Source organism: Tamandua tetradactyla, chromosome 6 (genome assembly GCF_023851605.1).
Source record: "Tamandua tetradactyla isolate mTamTet1 chromosome 6, mTamTet1.pri, whole genome shotgun sequence".
NCBI lineage: Eukaryota > Metazoa > Chordata > Mammalia > Pilosa > Myrmecophagidae > Tamandua > Tamandua tetradactyla.
The window spans coordinates 111,143,058-111,161,321 of record NC_135332.1 but is presented as its reverse complement, the minus strand read 5'-3'; the positions used below and the strand labels follow the sequence as shown (position 1 = coordinate 111,161,321).

Below are 18,264 nucleotides of genomic sequence, written 5' to 3'. Positions count from 1 at the left end.
ATACCTCTGACCTCCAGAACTGTAAGGTAATACATTTGGGTTGTTTGAACAACTAACATTGTTGTAATTTGTTACAGCAGCCTTAGAAAAATAACACAATGGGTGATTTTGGTTACTGCTTCTCTGGAGATTTTGAAGGGGAGGGAGTTTCAAATTTTCCGAATTTTATTTTAATGTATATGTATTACCTTTATAATCAGGAAAATCAATCACATGTTTTGGGGGATTGAATCATGTCACCCAAAAAAAGCATGTTCAGGTCTCAACCCCTGGTTCTATGGGTGTGAACCCATTTGTACATAGGACCTTTGAGGATATTATTAGTTAAGGTGAGATGTGCCCAAAATGAAGGAGGGTAGACCTCAAACCAATATAGCTGAAGTCTTACAAGCAAAGGAAATTGGACACGGAGGAGAAGCCACATGGAGCCGCGTGAAGTTGGAGGTCAACAGAACTCAGAAGAGAAAGAACACATTACCATGTATGTTGCCATATGGCAGACAATCCAAGGGCCAAGGATTACTGGCAGTCAGCCCCAGAATGCCACAGTCTTTCAGAGAAAGCATCACCTTGCCAATGTCTCAATTTTGGACTTTTTCCTAGCCTTAAAAACACTGAAAATTTTCCATTAAGCCAACCCATTGTTTGGTATTTGTTTTAACAGCCAGGAAACTAAAACACATGTTTATTATTTTTAAAATGATACAAAAATATTAATGAGGGCCATGGTAGAAAGTATTAACATTTAGGCTGGAAACTGACCACACCTCAGTTGCTCCTTGAAATTCTTAAAGTCGTTTAACAGAGAAATTTGACTTGTGAAGACACAACAAAAGTGGCAGGGTTTATTTTACTTAAGGGCTCTTAAACAATTACAACTCAAATTAATTGATATTTACTGAGGGCCTGCAGTGTACCAGGCACCATCTGGCTACATTCTCCAGCAGGAAGGTAGATAGCCCTACTCGGAACATTTCCTTTGCACAAGCACACTCCACTACACATGCCCTGGCAGTGCGGTTGGCAGTGGGCGCTCTGGTGCTGCTGGTTGGGGTTTACATGTAGGGCCGGAGAGAGTGGGGTGATATAGGACGTGGCAGAGCTAACGGTTTTGGGGCTTTCTAGAAGAGGTGATGGCACTGCGAGGATAGGGTCTGGGCAAGTAGAAGTGATGAACTGTTTCACAATTAGTTAATTAGGACACTGGGCCACCACAAAGATGCCCCTGTTTGTTGTAACATGGAGATTTCCTTACTCTTCCTTTGGTAATTTTGACCAGATCAGCTGGACCAGAGCACAGGTGGTGATAGGTCTAAGGGGAGAGGTAAAATAACCACCTTTTTTTCATTTCCTCCACACTCCCTGGAATGTGATGCAAAACTGTGGGTACTTTCTTTCTTTTCTTTTTTTTTTTTTTTTGTAACTTTAACTTTCAGTCTCCTGCTTTGTCTCTCTGGGCACCATTTGCTGGACGCAGGCCCATCCCCTCATTATTCCCCACCTCATTCCCAAGCCTCAAACGGTCAAGCCTCTGCCTCCATGCTGTTCTCTCAGCCTGAAATACCCTTCTCCCCTTTTTAAAATTGTTTTAGCCTTCAAAGCTTGTTCAAATGTCAACTGTTCCTTTGAAAAATAAGTGAAACCATGTGCCAGGAACTGTAATATACATTATATTATTTAACTCATATCATTGTGAGTCTTGCTTTTTCTTCTTATTGTTGGGTATGTTAGAGCCTGGAATCTGCACAATACTTGGTGCTACTTCAACAAACCTCCCCTCTAGGTCAGGATCTAATGGGTCCTTCTGCCTCTTTGCTCCCTTAGCTCTATGCATACATCTCCATTCTATCACTTATTTCCTCCCACTTTCACAATTAGTTACTGTTACATATTTGCGTACTCCCTCCTGACACCACCGTCAGCTTTTTGAGAACTGGTACCATGTCTGTCTTATCCTCACATAAATGAATATTCACAGAATATAGTATGTAATGCTTTATAAGCAGCAGGCAGACTGGCAGGCAAGCAGGTGGATGTGAACATATAAAATGCATATGTATATTTAGTTTTAGATCAGGAATATCTTCTTCAGCTCCTTCCTCTATCCATGGATTTTGACAAGGTCACAAAATTTTAAGACCCCTCTATCACCACCTTTTAATGTGGAAAGTTCACAGACACACACAGACTGGAGTTACGAAATGCAACTAGAACTATTGCTTGCTGCTATTATTTTTTAAGCTTTTATCTAGCAGGAACTGTTGCTTAATGAAGTGCAGTAATGAACCTTGTGGAAATGGCCCTAGGATTTCAGGGTGGCTTAGACAGATAATACCACTGGAGAGGAAGTACAGGGAAATAATTAACTTCTTCAATAAACAGCAGACCACACTACCTCTCCCAACTGAACTCTCCTTTGTCTTATAAATCATGCAGGTGAGAAGGGGGGACACACTCTGGGAGACTGGTTTGACCTGTTGGCTCTAATGCTCAGATAATGAGGCAAGGGTAGTTAAAGTAAGATTTTACTTTCCTGGCAGTTACAGAAGAGTTTCAAAGCTAGTTAAAAGAAGCATTGATATAAGTGAAAATTAGATACATTTCACTGGAACATCTTTGGTCATTTGAAGATCAAGTGGATCTGGATAACTCAAAGGAAATTGATTGCTGAGGACTTTAGGACTGATATCTCCCCAAATTACATTGGTGATTTGTCCCTGAATGAGACAAGACTATAGAAATTGAAATATGCTTACAAAATAAAATTTCTAATAGAAGAAATACAAATAATATTTGTTTTGTCAAAATCTATTTGTTTTCCAAGTTCAGGATTATTTGCTATGCCTATATGATTTGAAAGCATACAATGGTGTGTAAATATTTTTTCATTTATTTTACGTTATCATGTATTTTGCAAACTACATAAATATTTAATGAAGAAAAACAAGAGAATATATTTTCCTGGCATAAAGCTTCCTTATACCAATTTTTTTTTCCCTGAAACAAGTGTTTCCATAAGCAGAGCCTTCTCTTTTGTGGAATGTTCTTCCACTGCAAATGAAATGAAGGGATAGATGAAAAGATTCACAGCTGTTTGTCACTGGCTGGAGGAGAAAGTAGAAAACTAGTCATTTTCCTCTACTTCCATCTCAATGACCTTGTCTCTACTCCATGCAGGGAAAGACTGTCAGCTTCCCCAGCAGACCTCCTGCTCCTTCCTAGCAGCCAGAAGGAAGAGGTAAAGGGCTTACATCTGCCTGGTACTGCTTATTCTGCAGCCAAACACATTTAATTTTCACCCATATAAGAAGGGAAAGGAAATCATATATAAATGCCACGATTTCCCTTTCCTAGTCTTTCTCTCTGAAAGATATATCCAGTGACAAAAATGTTAGCCTAAAGGCATATTTTAGGATATTTAGGAATTTTTTTAAGAGGAGAGAAATGGAAATTCATTTTATGAACCCTAGATGCCACTTAATCTTTCCAAAGGACAACTTTGTCATTGTTTAGTGATCGTGTTACAATTTCAAAGATGAATGAAGATTTCCAAGAGTGTTAGTGGACCTGAATTCTTCTAGTTCTCGTTTTTGGGGGGAAAAAAAGCAGGGGGAGGAATGGAGTGGGAGTAGGAAATTTTGCAGACTCTTTAGGTTAATGTTTACTGACAACTAGGCTTCAAGTCACAGCCAACTTACCAAGTCCTAATTATATTAATGCAGTAAATTTAACCCTCTACAGCAGTGGTGCTCGAACGTCACTGCATCAGAATCACCTGGAGGAGTTCTTAAACCCCAGAGCCTCAGGTTCAGTAGGTCTGTGGTGGGGCCTGAGAACTAGCATTTCTAGCAAGTTCCTGGGAAATGCTGATGCTGCTGGTCCAGGCACCCCACTTTGAGAACCTCTGTCCTATAGCAGTTATTCCCAATCCTGGCTCTGTATCAGAAGGCTCTTCTTTGGAGCCTTTATAAAATCCTGGTATCTAAGACCCCACACCAGATCCACTGAAATGATCTCTGAGGTGAAGCCTGGTCACCGTTTGTGGAAACAGGTCCACAGATGATTCCAACGACCAGGGTTAAAAACCAATGTCCTTAGACTTGGTTTCTTTGGTTTCCTCTCATCTGTTATTTCGAAAGGTAAAAGATTCCACAGAACTGTACAGCTGAAAGTGGTTAAAATGGGAAATGTTATGTTGTATATGCGTTGCCATAATTAAATATTAAAGTGAAGATAATGAGAACATATTGTCTAAAAAATAAAAAAGGTCAAGTTAAAAAAAAAAACAAAAACAGAAAGCAACATTCTTGACTCCCAGGGGTGTACATCTCCCTGGCAATGTGGGCAGGACTCCCAGGGATGAACCTGGTCCTGGCAACGTGGGAATGAGAAGGCCTTTTTGACCAAAAGGGGGAAGAAGAATGAAACAAAATAAAGTTTCAGTGGCTGAGAGATCTAAAATAGAACTGAGAGGTTATCCTGGAGGTTATTCTTATGCAATATATAGATATCCCTTTTCAGTTTTTGGTATATTGGAGTGGCTAGAGGGAAATACCTGAGACTGCTGAACTGCAATCCAATAGCCTTGATTCTTGAAGACGACTGAATAAATATGAGTCTTTAAGATCTGTCTGGGTGATTGTGAAAACCTTTTTACTGACACTCACTTTATCCAGAATATGGATAGATGAGTAAGAAAAAGAAAAGGCAAAAAAAAAACACAAACAAACAAACAATAGGGGAGATGGGAGGGATGGGATGTGTTTGGTGTTCTTTTTTTACTTTTATTTTTATTATTTTAATTAAAAAAATATTTTTTGGAGTAATGAAAATCTTCAAAAATGGATTGTGATGAATGCACAGCTATATGATGATACTGTGAACCACTGATTATACACTTTGGATGATTATATGGTAAAAAAATATATACAATATATCTCAATAAAAAGAAAAAAAACAATGTCCTATGGTGAGGAGATTTTCAATACTAGAATGGGGTAAAGTTTGCTTCAATGTATTTCTTTTATAAATTGTTACTAATACTTACACAACTGCAAAAGCAATTGGCAAACAGGAAAGATTTCGGCAATACTGTATGGTTTGAACATGCAGCATTTCAGAGAAGCTGCAATTACCTTATATTTTATAAAGTAACATTTTATTGAAGTTACAAGCCAAGGAACATAAGGGACCTAGTAGTAATTGCAACACCCTGATTATTATTTTTTTCCCAATATCTAAAAAAGCCAAAAGAGAGATGCATAGAGCGAGGCCTGGGAGGGATTAAAATGTGAGAGTCTGTGTCCCATCCATGGGGAGCCAGAATGAGTTACCCTTCTGGCACAGCAATATATTTTCTCAACTGTGGAAACTCATCAGAGCTTTGAGTATCCCAAGTTTGTATGGGATTTCATTAAGTAGGCTTGACTGGTGGAATCAATGCCCACTTGGTTGAACTCACCTTCTGAATCCTTAATCACATGGTTGGTCTTTCTGGTGTGGCCAGCACCACCCAAAGACTGCAGGTGTGGCTGGTCCCACTCTGTCATCTTGCTAGCATATAAACTATCAGGCATGGGTGTACCATGAGTAAACAAAGACACTCTATCATGTAAATTCCAAAATATTTAGAGGGTATCTCCAAGGACCTGGGATAAAGACCAGATCTCCTTGGAGGCCAAGTTGTGCACAAAATTTAAACAAGTTAAAGCTTGTCAAGTGTTTCACACAAAGTAAACACATGGTAAGTAGTAGCTATCATTAGTGTGATTTTATAGGAAAAATTACAATTGTGTGCATCAAAGCAGAGAATTGTATTATAAATTAAAAATAAGTGTTTTCCACATCTTCTGGAGAATTACATAACTTAAGATTCTAAGGAACCCTAAATATTTATGCTTTTAGGTATATTACTCTGTAAAATATTAGCACTTAATAGTTTAAAATCTATGGAAAATTCTATTACTTCCAACTTCTGGGTCGAGATTTGTAAACTTTTTTTTGCAACAACCTGCTAATCTTTTAGAAATTTTCAAATAGTACCTTATAGTTTCTTATTCAATAAAAATCTACTTGTTTTTCTTATCTTTTCTTTCCAAATTAAATCCTTCAGGTCTACCATGCTTTGTCTCCGTCTGCCCAAAGTACTGATATTTTTTCTGCAGGCCAGTGAGCAGTACCTCTGAGTTTGAAAACATTCATTCTTCTTCTTAATAAACAAGATGTAAACAAGCAATCTGATGAAAAGGGGAATATCAAATTAGCTGACAAGCCTCTTCACATGAAAAGCAAGGAAGCAGCCTTGACTTACTGTGGAGATGGCCTTTCTTATAATATAGATGTTATTAAGATCTCAGCAGAACTGATTTTGATTCTCTAATTGTTTCCCATCTTTTACTAAGTTATTCACCTTATCATTTCTTTTATGTTTACAATCTGGTTAAACACTACTGTGGCTATATAATTAGATGGAACGTGTGAAGTAGATGATGCTGTAAGAGACAGAAAAGGAAGAGTAAGCACTATTTGAGGAAGAAGTAGAAAGTTTTTGGAAGGGGATGGAATTTCAACTAGGCTTTGAAGGTTGAGACGCCATTGAGGAGAGCAAAGAAAAGAGGTGGCATTGGCACTCTGGATTGGTCTAAAATCAACAAAGGCACGTAGTTGGGGATAAACTTGGTGTTTCTATGGGTAGGTGGTATGGGGATGAAAGCAGGGAAGGGGGTGTGAGGGGAAATGGGCTGAAATGTAAGTGCCCCTTTATTTCAGGGGAGGAGGGAGTGGGCAGAGGAGGAGTTTATAATAAAAGATGGACTAGACTATTAAAGAGCAGCATAATTTAGTTGGTGGAAGTCAGTATAAGCCAGACTTTCCAAATTGTAATCCTGGCTTCACCACTCATTAACTGCGTGACCTTGGACAAGTTGCATAAATCCTGTGTCTCATTTCTTCATCTGTAAATTAGAGATAATAACAGAACTTACTTCATTTGGGTCATAACAAATGCTATATCAATGTAAACTCATTTTTATTATCATTACTACTTAGTTTGAAAGTCAAGAAGGGTCAGATTGAAAACTAATAGGATTTAGAGATCATGTGCAAGGCTTTTGGAGGTGAAGTAATTTCCTAGTCACATGAATGTTACTCTTTATGATGCTAACAAATATTGCCTTTTAACTTGAATCAAATATGCACAATCTTAATTAAAATTTTATGCGGTTTGTTTAATTTTCATCGTACGCTGAAATTATATCTATACGTTAAAAGGACTATAATAAAGCACACCAAGAAACTGAAAACCAGATACGCATCTTTTAGTTTTGATATTATTTGACAACTTGGAACCAAAGTGGGGAAAATGTACAGAGTAAAGACAAGGCTGTCAGTGTGTAGCAAAGTTATAGATGAAAGGAAAGATGAAGGGTAGTCAGACTATAGAAAGGCGAGGTTGCACAATGACAGGCAAATGGACTCAGAAAAGCAATCATGCATAGAAAAATATATTTTAAAATTTAGAGGATGAAAGGCAAATCAGTACACAGAATTTGAATGTTTTGAAAACAGCAAGGAATCAAATGCAAGTGAATATTAAGATTGGGTTTCTTATTTAAATACATAGGGTAAGCACCAAACAAAACAACAATAATAAAAAGAAAAAGGTAATAAATGTACGGTGCAATACAGTCATAATTTTATGTAAAAATTACCTGAGTTGGCACCCTCCAGTCCCTTCCTCTCAGCACCCTGTGAACTTGTCAACAAAAGACTAAAAATAGTATCTTTCCCTTTATCTTCCAAGGACATCAGCCTTATTCCAAAGTGTTATTCTATTTTTGCCCCAAGTCAGAGTTAATATTTTGAGTTAATATCCTTTCAAGACTATTCCTTCCATACCACCATTCCTAAAACCTTTTAGGTGACATCCTAGACCTGGCAGGAAGGGGAAATGAATCATCCTCTGGGAGAGAGGAGGATGTAGGTTGTTGCTTCTGAAAGGGGTTGGTCATGTCTCAGAGGCATTGATTCTTCTGGAACTGAAAACTGCAATTCCCACCCTCAAAACTGCTTCTCTTGCAATCTAGCCCATCTCCACAAATTGCGTCCCTACCCATTCAGTTGCTCTTGTCAGCCCCCAACATTTTTTAAAAAATTAATATGATATATGTATATATACACTACATAATATTTCCCATTTTAATCACTTCCAAGTAGATAATTCAGCGGTGGTAATTATATTCACAATGTTGTGCTACCATCATCACCATCCATTACCTATCTCTGTACCCATTAAGCATTAGCTTTCCATTTCCTGCTCCCACTGCCACCTCTAGTACCCTGTAATCATCTTTCTGTCTCTGTGAATTTGCATATTCTAGTTATTTCATATAAGTGAGATCATACAATACTTGTATGCCTAGTCCTCCTCCATTCTTATTGACACCATATTCCCTTGATCCTTTCAGCCACTCTAATCTTTTTGTTCCTAAAACTTATCAAATTTCCCTCCACCTCAAGAGAATGTTACCTGGAAAGCTCTTCCTTGACTTAATTTGGCTAAATTTACTCTTCAGCTCTCAGTTTAAATGTCACTTCTTCAGGCAAGCCATAGCTGAATCCATAATCTAAAGTAGATTGCTTCATAGCTCTCTTCTTTAATTACAGCTCACACATTTGTAATCATATATTAACTAGTGATTACTTGTTTAATATCTTTCCTTGTGGCTACATACTATCAGCTTTACAAGCGCAGTGATCATGCCTGACCTAAACAAGTACCTTTCATTGTCCCAAGTTTCTAATCACTAAGTTTATACTAAAGACCTTTATATATCTAGGATTATACTAGGTGTTGGGTGAAAAAGATAGATGAGATCCCTACACTTATTGGGGAAATAGACCATAAACTAACAAACAGAACAGATGATTTCAGATTATAAAGGAGCTATAAAGTAGTCTATGAGCAGCAGGGATTTCTCTCTGTATTGCTCATTAAGGAATCCCAATAGGATAAAGCTAGCTGCTAAACATAACTGAAGAGTCTTTTTTGCTCACATAAAATCCAAAACAGGTATTCCTAATGAGTGGCCAACTCTCCTCCAAGTGGTAATTGAGGGATCTCTGCCATATTCAGCATATGGGCAAAGAAGAGGAATGAGTGTGGAAAATTTCTGTAGGACATTTAAAAAAAAAAAAAAGGTATGGTGGTTTGGAGCTATGTACTCCAGAAAAAACATGTTCTTAAACTTAATCCATTCCTGTGGGAATGAACCCATTGTAAGTAGGAGCATTTGATGAGATTACTTCAGCTAAGGTATGGCCCAACTCAATCTGGATAGGTCTTAATCCTATTACTGGAGTCCTCTATCAGCAGAGCAAAAGTCAAGACAGAAAGAGAGAGAAGGCCACGGGAAGCAAGAAGTTGAAGGTCAACAGAACCTGGAAGAGAAGGGAGAGGCCAAGAGAGGCTGCCATGTCCATTGCTATGTGACAGAGAAATCCAGGACCAAGGATTACAGGACAGCCAACCCCAGAATGCCAGTTTTTGGCAAGAAATCATCACTTCGATGGCACCTTGATGTGGAGTTATTTTCAAAACTATAAGCCAATAAATTTACATTGCTTAAGCCAAAGAAATTAAGACAAAGGGCTAAGTCTGGATGAACACACATATCTGCAAAGGAAGTTGGGGAATACAACGCATCTCTGTGATGAGGAAGAAGAGTTAAATGTAATCAGTGATCAGCTAGCACCTTCAAAGTGCCTGGCACAACACTGGCATTGTAAAGAAACAAAGTCAATAATAAATGGAGCTTATTCTCAAAAAGGTTTTAATCTATCAGAATGTATATAAGCAGTCAATATTATGTATGATCTAGGAATGTATTGAATCTCCAATTTCCATGAATCTAGAGAAAGACTTTAAAAACTATTTGTGGCTCCTTGCTTGTTTTTCTTTAAACTTACAGAGTTGATAATGTTTGTACAAATCAGTTTTGAGAAGTATTTCGTTGTGTAAATATTGTAGAGCAATTCCTCTCGAACTTTAAAAATGCATTCTGCATATTGATAATACTTATATAACCACTTGGTATTAGTATCTAACACTTTAATAAATATTTATTTCAGATCAATAAATAAACACATTTTAATTCTGGCTATATTGTATGGGGATCAATTTTTTCCTACTTTACAGATGAACATGCACAGTAACTGACATGTTCAAAGTCCTGCTGAGGCAAGTGGTCAATTCAGGAATAGAATCCAGTTGCTTTTTCCACTAGAATCCTTTCCTAATTGGTGCTACAATTCCAGTTGGTGTCTATTTCTATTTTTAACTGATATAAATATTAGCTCCATTTTTTCTTTTCCATTTATATTATTTGTTAATCTTCAATGGAATTAATGGATTTGTCACTCAGCATAACAGTACTAAAAATTAGTCATCTTAAGGTCTTCCATTTTTATTTCTTCTGGTTTTTAGCTTGTTCCAAATCTTTCCATTCATCGGTTTGCACAGTCGCATTAGGAGAAAGTTCAGAGTAGAGACAATGAAATGGAACAGAATAGTAAGAGAGACATAAGGATTAGTGATGGGGTGTTGATGGAAACACACAGTGGCTTGGAACTTGGAAGAATAGATTTCAGGTTCTTATCTGAGAAGTGCCCCCAACATCACTTGTTTGCGTACATTTTATAGTAAGTTGTTCGCGTACATTTTATAGTAGTCTCCGTAATTCTCTCCTCAAATAACGTAGATATTTGAATTCTTTTTTTGGTACCAAAGCAGACACATGGTCACGTTTGTGTGTATTTAGGATCATCTGTTTGTATTTAAAGCTCTTTTCATTTCTTGGACCGAAAGTTAGTGTTAAAGGCATAGAAACACTGGGCTCCAGGTGACCACATCACTCAGAAACATTGACTTGTTAAGCAAATTGAATCAGACTCAACACCGAAGTGACTTAAAACCTAGTTCATTGATTTATCCTACAGATACATGAAAAAATGAAACATTCCCGAACCTCTGTGAGTTGGTTTTAGTTTACCCTCCCAAAGAGCGAAACATTTCGGAGGAGGTGGGAGGGCACGGCACGGTCCCGGGGTCCGCCACGCCCCACGCCGCCCTGCGGGCGAACGCGGGAGGCAACGAGGCCCCGCCGGGCCGCCGTAGCGCTGCGCCTCGGGTCGCTCCTCCCGCGCCGTCCTCCGCCTCTGCCTCCCGGCGCCGCGGCAGCTCTGGACTAAGCAGCGCCGCCGCCGCCGCCGCCGCCGCCGCTTCCTCCTCTGCAGCCGTTCGGCCGCTGCGTGACGCGTCGTTTCCTCCCAACATGGCGGCTAGGGCAGGTCGGCGGTGATGGAGGCCAGTCCTCGGCCGCCTCGGGTGCTGACCCCACATTAGCCAGGGAAGTTCTGCTCTCGCCGGGCCTCTCAGCCCCCGCCACCTCGGCCTTCGGTCCCTGGCAGACCTCCGCCGGGGCCGGAGGGACAAGTGAAAGGGGCGGCTGGGAAGCGACCCCCAGGCCCGTAGAAGCCGAGTCCCGACGGGCGCGGCCCTGGAGGGGCGGCTTCTCGGGGGGCAGCGAGGACCTCGGGCTCCTGGTGGGCACCGCGGCTGGTCCCAGTTCCCCGCCCCTTCCTGCTCCTGCGCTGCCCTCCACGCCTCCTATCCCCCATCTCCACCCTCTATTTTCTCTTCTCTTTCCCACTTCCTTCACACCACCCCCCTCCGGCCTCTGGGAGCAACTGGTCGGACGAGCCGCAGCCTCCTCTGCGTCCATGTATGAGGGGAAGAAGACGAAGAACATGTTCCTTACCCGGGCCCTGGAGAAGATTTTGGCCGACAAGGAAGTGAAGAAGGCGCATCACTCCCAGCTGCGCAAAGCTTGTGAGGTGGCGTTAGGTGAGTGACGGGAGGCCCGGGGTGAGGTGGGGGTAACTGGCGCGGCGGCGGCCCCCGTCGGAGGTGGGGTCGACCGGGGGCTTGCCCACGTCCGGCGCCACGACCTCGGGGAGCCCTCGCGAAGCTCTCCGCTGCCTGGCAGGAGTTGATCGCAACTCGACTGGATGTGGGGCAGGGGAGGGTGGAGGAGGAAGGGAAGTTGGCTGGGCTCGAGGTGCGCGGCAGGATTTGGGCTTGCCCGGCACCTGCTTCGAGTCTGCAAGAGAATTTTGTTGGTGGGCTGTGCGGGATGGATAGGATACCACCCTTTGTGATGAAGCCTAAGATGAGCTGTTGTTTATTAGCATGGAAATTGAGGTGGAGCTGCTCTGTCAAGATTGTGTGTGGGGAGGGTTTCGTATCGCAATTACGATAACTTTTATTCGGCGTGGTACTTTGGAAAGATAAGGCTGAAGTTGTTCCTTGCTGACATTCTGCGAAGGGTTTTACAAGAGGTGCACCCGGTTCTGACATCTCTCCGCCTCCGCCACAGGAAAAACAAAACAAAACAGAGTAATGTATTGACTGGGCTGACCTGGAAGAACATGATCAGAGGTTAGGGGTAGTGGTATAAAAGCGGGGAGGAAAAGGACCTTTAGATAAACTGGCTTTCCGTGACAGGAGATGGGACGGTTTGAAATGGGGAAAATGGAAAAAGACAATGACACCCACCAGCCACATGTCTGGACAGCGGCAGCTGCTCGCAATCTTGAATTGTGATTTATAGTTCAGATGGAAGAGATCTAGTGTAATGAAGCTCATAGCAGGATAAATCTAAACAGTACTTATAGCAAGGACGTGGATTTAGGAATGATTAAAGAGGGGGACACTGTTCAATCGCATCCATCAAAGATGAAGTCGTTTAAGGGGAGAGATCAGGACATTTAACACAAAGATGAATTTCTAATGCTTAGGCTTTATTTCATAGCTCTAGAAACAGACTAGGCCAAATTGATGAGAAAAGGAAGCTTGTTAAAACGGATAGGCTTTGGAAAATAGTGTTCTTGAAGGAAGGAATCCAGAATACTTGTATGTTTATGCCAAATAAAGGGTCAAGATGGCTTAAAAATAGTTTTGCCTTTTGAATATTAAAATAAATAGGCTATGATTTAATTTACTTAACTGTTTTCTTCATTTTTGATCCTTAAATTTGGTAATATTGAAAAAAATCAAAGAAATTTCATCTTAAAGTTTTTGCATCCATGTATAATGGGCTTAAGTTTAGTTTCCTGCACCTCTCATGGATCAGAAGTTCGCCTTTTGTTATTCTCGTAGCTAATAAAATGCTGTTTCAGGTATATGAGAACATAATGGTACAGTGGTAAAAATTTAATTTATTTTTGGGTCCTGAAAGAAATAATTATTAAATTGTGACAGGTTGAGATTTCAGAGTTTTAAAAAATGTTGTTATATGTAGGTATATGTATAACTTGTAGGCTTAAAGAACTTAAAAGATTCAGCCTAAACATTTAGTTTTTGATACTTCAGATTTTTCATGTTAGAAAATATTTGTAATATAACAAATATTATATTCATTATAATAAATGTCAGACTGAAGAAATGGTGTGTGTTGTGTATAATATTTACCCTCTCCAAAAAAACTTATACAAATAAGTGTGTTTTATGGAGAGCTTACTGGAAGGAGAATCTGGGAACCTGGATTTGAATCTCAATTGTTATGATCCCATATCAGGCAAGTCCCTGGGCCTTAAAAATCAAGATATTGAACTTAATGACTGTAAGTTCACATCCCCTTTAATGTGTCACAAATGTGAATGCTGTGTTCTTTTTACTTTTTTAAAAAATATTTTCACTGATAAATCCTCACACATACATTCCATGCACGGTGTACAATCCATGGCTCACAGTACCATCACGTAGTTTTGTATTCATCACCATGATCATTTTTTAGAACATTTGCATCACTCTAGAAAAAGAAAAGAGAAAAACAACTCATAGTACCATACCCCTTATTCCTCCTTCTCACTGATCACTATTATTCCCATCTACCGAATTTATTTTACTGTTTGTCCCCCTGATTATTTATTCTTTATCCTTATTTTTTTACTCATCTGTCCATATTCTGGATTAAAGGAGCAACATACACAAGGTTTTCACAATCTCACAGTCACATTGTGAAAGTTATTTCTTTATACAATTGTCTTCAAGAATCAAGGCAACTGGAACACAGCTCAAAGTTTCAAGTACTTCCCTCCAGCCACTCCAATACACCATAAACTAAAAAGGGATTCTATAGAATGCATAAGAATAACCTCTAGAATAACCTGTTGACTCTTTGAAATCTCCCTGCCACTGAAACTTTGTCTCATTTCTCTCTTCCCCCTTTTGGTCAAGAAGGGTTTCTCAATCCCTTGATGCTGGGTCCTGCTCATTCGGGAGTTTTGTCCCACATTGCCAGGGAGATTTACACCCCTAGGAGTCATGTCCCACATAGGAAGGAGGGTAGTGTGTTCACCTGCTGAGTTGGGTTAGAGAGAGAGGCCACATCTGAGCAACAAAAGAGGTTCTCTTGGGCTGACTCTTAGGCCTAATTTTAAGTAGGCTTAGCTTCTCCTTTGCAGGAATAAGTTTCTTAGGGGCAAATCCCAAGATCAAGGGCTCGGCCTATTGATTTGATCATCCCCACTGCTTGTGATAATACCAGAAATTCTCCAAATGGGGAAGTTGAATATTTCCTCCTTTTTCCTCAGTCCCCCAAGGAGACCTTGCAAATACTTCTTTATTCATTGCCCAAATTACTCTGGGATATATTGGGGCATCACACTCACCTGGACAAACCAACAATTTCTCACACCTTATTCGAGATTCCACGTACTTATTGGTGTTCAACTGAACTGACCATACAAGTTAAATTTGGAAATGTACCACCCAAAATATAAATTTTGCACCAACTAAACATCTTTCCCTTTGGTCTCACACGGAAGTTGAAGTTTTAAAATATGGACCATATCATCCCTTACTCTGTATTCTTACTTACTTTAGTCTTATCCAGATCAATTTCGTTCATAGCTCTACCCAAAATCTGATCACTTTTTCAACTTTTTGAACAATTCCTATATGGGATAGTGCTAACTTTCATAGCTTCAGAGCTCTTCCCAGGTGTCACATAAATACCTGAAGTTTCTGGGAATGACCAGGTTATAAACAAACAGCTCAGTGTCTCAGAATTTAGAAATTATCCTGACTATATGTGACTGTTGTTAAGAGCTTACAATCTAGGACCCTTCACAATAGGCCCCAGCCTGATAACCCATTTTCTGGACTTTAGTTCACCAAGTTTTTGTATTATAGTTAGTCCATATAATTGAGACATGATAATATTTGTCTTTGATCCTGACATTTCATTCAACATGGGGTCCTTATGGTTCATACACCTAGTTGCATGCCCCACAATTCCATTTCTTCTTATAGCCCCTCAGTTCATTGTCTGCATACCTGTAGTTCTCCCTACTACTCACTTGTTTTACCCATAAGCCACCTTCATCCATTGTGGATTGGGAAAACTGCTGCCAGAAACACCAGTGCGCAAATGTCCATTTGTTTCCTCACTCTCAGTTCTCTCAGTTCCTCCAGGTATATACCGAGCAAGGTTTCAGGATCATATGACAATCCCACCCCTAGCCTCCTGTGGAACCACCACATTGCCCTCCAAGGGGCTTTGCCTTTCAGTTTCTCTCTTGACAGTGAATAGGTACATCTCTTTCTCTGCATTTTTCTCTAGCATTTGTTTCTCTCTAATCTTTTATTTTATTTTATTTTGACATGGGCAGACACTGGAAAATGAACCCGGTTCTCCTTCGTGGCAGGCGAGAACTCTGCCACTCAGCCACTGCTGCCTGCCCTCTCGTTCATTTTTAAACCATCTGTTTACTTCTGCATTGAGTATTCTCTGCCACTCTTGTGTGGCATCTTTAGAAGGTATATAATGTGGTCCATGTCATTCCTAGACATAGAACTACTAGGTAATGTATATACCAGCTATACCAGGATTGTCTCTAGATTTTGCCAGTTTCTACTTTTTTGTCTCTTCTGTACAGTTAGCAGAAACTTATGACCAATATGGCCATGCTAATCATGGGCTAGGCACCACAGTGCTTTCTTTACTTCAGGTGTGTAAGGTATTTTTCTCTATATAAAAGCTGCTACAAAGTGAAGTCTCATTTGATTGGCCCATTTCAGGGTAGCTGATCCTTGGTGAGCTTTGTTGGTTCCCCTACAGTGATACATCTATGTTATCATTCAAAAAAAGTTCATAGGGATAACCCATACCATCTTTGCAAAGAGTGTAGCATCTTATAATAAAATTGTATCCCCAAATTTGTATTCTCCCTAGAGACTTTTATAGACTTCCCCCCTCTTCACTTTTGAGACCTGGGGTAGGCCCACTTTGATCTTTTGATAACGTATGTGACCATCAAACAGGATGGGAAAGTAAACTGGAGTGGTCTGGTTTGGTCATCCTGGTCTGTTGATTGTGAGTGGGTGGTGGTTGGATGGTGGTTGAATAGTGAAGGTCCAGAGCCCACTCTGTGCGTTGTTATAACCCCCCAGATACTCCTGCCTGCATTCATTCTCCCCTCAAATATTCATTGAGCACCTGCCATGGAGCTGAAGGGAGGTGATAGATAGTAGACAAGAAAGTATATAGTGTGTCAGACTTTCATTCCTTTTTTGTTTTTAAATCATTTTCTTGGCATGTGAGTAAATTTTAGAGCATTAGTATTTAAAATTAATTCAGCCACCTTTTTATACCAAGTTATAAATAGGCCAGTTAAAAATAGGTTTTCTATAAATAATGCTCATGAAATTACAGTTCATCCAGTATCTTAAGAAAACTGTATTTTTTTATAACCTTTAAGAAACCTCATCTAGATTTGGGCAGATTTTATTCTTAGAGACACTATCTAAAGGAACTTTTATTTTTACAAAAAAAGAAAGAACATAATGAAACCTTTAAAAGATATGTAGAGCTAATTAAAATTGTTATTAAATTATCTTATATGTCATACTTTATTTTGAAGTAAAGAATGATTTAAAAAAGAAACAGAAAGCCACACATCTGCATTGTTAATAATTGGTGTAAAGCCCACAGGTACTGAACAGCTCCAGGTTGCCCTCTACAGCTCTCTGCAGCGAGCTTTGCAGTGAGGGAATCTAGGCTCCTCTAGCTTAGCCTGATCCGTTCCTGCTTTTTAGAATCTTGAATTAAAAATAGTCTGGCCATCTGTTGGCAGATGAAACAACAGCAGATAAAACAGCTGAGCTATTTTAAGTTTCAAAGAATTTAGGATTTTTGCAGGTTTGGGCTTGAAGGTAGCATTGTTTGTATCTTAGATAGGTTGCAGTTGGACCGTATTCTTATCAGGCTTCTGAGTTTCAGGAGTGTTTTTTTGATGTTAGGGCTATGAGTAGTTCAACTTCTGCTTCTGACATCAGATATCTGTGAAGATACTATGCAAATGTTAGGAGGGGAAAGTTCAAGGTTGGAAGCTGGCACTGATACAGAATAGGAATAGTGACCAGAAGAAGGTTTGAGAAGCAGGGAAAGCATGTAGAAGCACTGATAGATGGATCCTCTGCACAGCTATAGTGGAGGGATGGAGAAAAAGAGGTATTGCTAGGGAAGTAATTTTTGCCACAGAAAAAGAGGTATTGCTAGGGAAGTAATTTTTGCCACAGACCGGGTATGAATTTGTGCTGTTCATCATATTCTGAAAAATATATTAGAGTCCATTACCTATACTTATAGTCTCTCTCCCTCAGAAATGTAAATAATAATTTAGACTCAGAATTTACAGAAGTTGCCTCCTCCTGCCCCTCTACCTCCACCCTTATTTTGGTTGTTGTTGGTGTAATAAAGGGGATGTATGGGTGGAAGGGGGATAACTTGAGTGTTTTTGGCTGTAGTTTTATGCTATTTGGCAGTGTGTATTACTTTTTGTCACCTTCTTCATCATTTATGAAAAATGATTTACCCTCAAAATACCTTGCAGACAGTGAACATTTTAATTATATTTTAAATCCATTAGTAAGTTTCATTTTAAACCTAACCTTTCTTGATATAAAAAGTAAAAGATTTTTAATTAGCTGAAGCTGCCTGACTTTTTTAGATGCTAGGAAAGAAATGTGATGAATGAAATGACTGAAAGAATTTGTTTATATTTGTTCTTTTCTTTCAAGTTTCATACTGGTTTTAAGGACCTTTGCTCCAGGATAGCATTGAATAAAGTATATGCTTCAGCACAGATTCTTAGAGAAGCTTTTGGAAAAAGATAAGTTTGGGTTACTATGTATGCTTTTTC

At 39.6% G+C, this 18,264-nt stretch overlaps 1 protein-coding gene across 3 annotated transcripts in view; it reads left to right on the top strand.

Annotated features, from left to right (window-relative positions):
• The first annotated feature begins 11,257 nt into the window (after positions 1-11,257).
• Positions 11,258-18,264, top strand: part of ARFGEF1 (ARF guanine nucleotide exchange factor 1) — a 227,310-nt gene continuing 220,303 nt past the window's right edge. For 2 of the 3 annotated variants that reach the window (XM_077166935.1, XM_077166934.1), the window contains exon 1: positions 11,259-11,902. In XM_077166935.1, coding sequence (XP_077023050.1) covers positions 11,779-11,902 — 124 coding nt within the window. In that variant the 5' untranslated portion in view covers positions 11,259-11,778. Of the gene's footprint in view, positions 11,903-18,264 lie in introns of all 3 variants that reach the window. The other variant, XM_077166936.1, reaches the window with a different exon arrangement.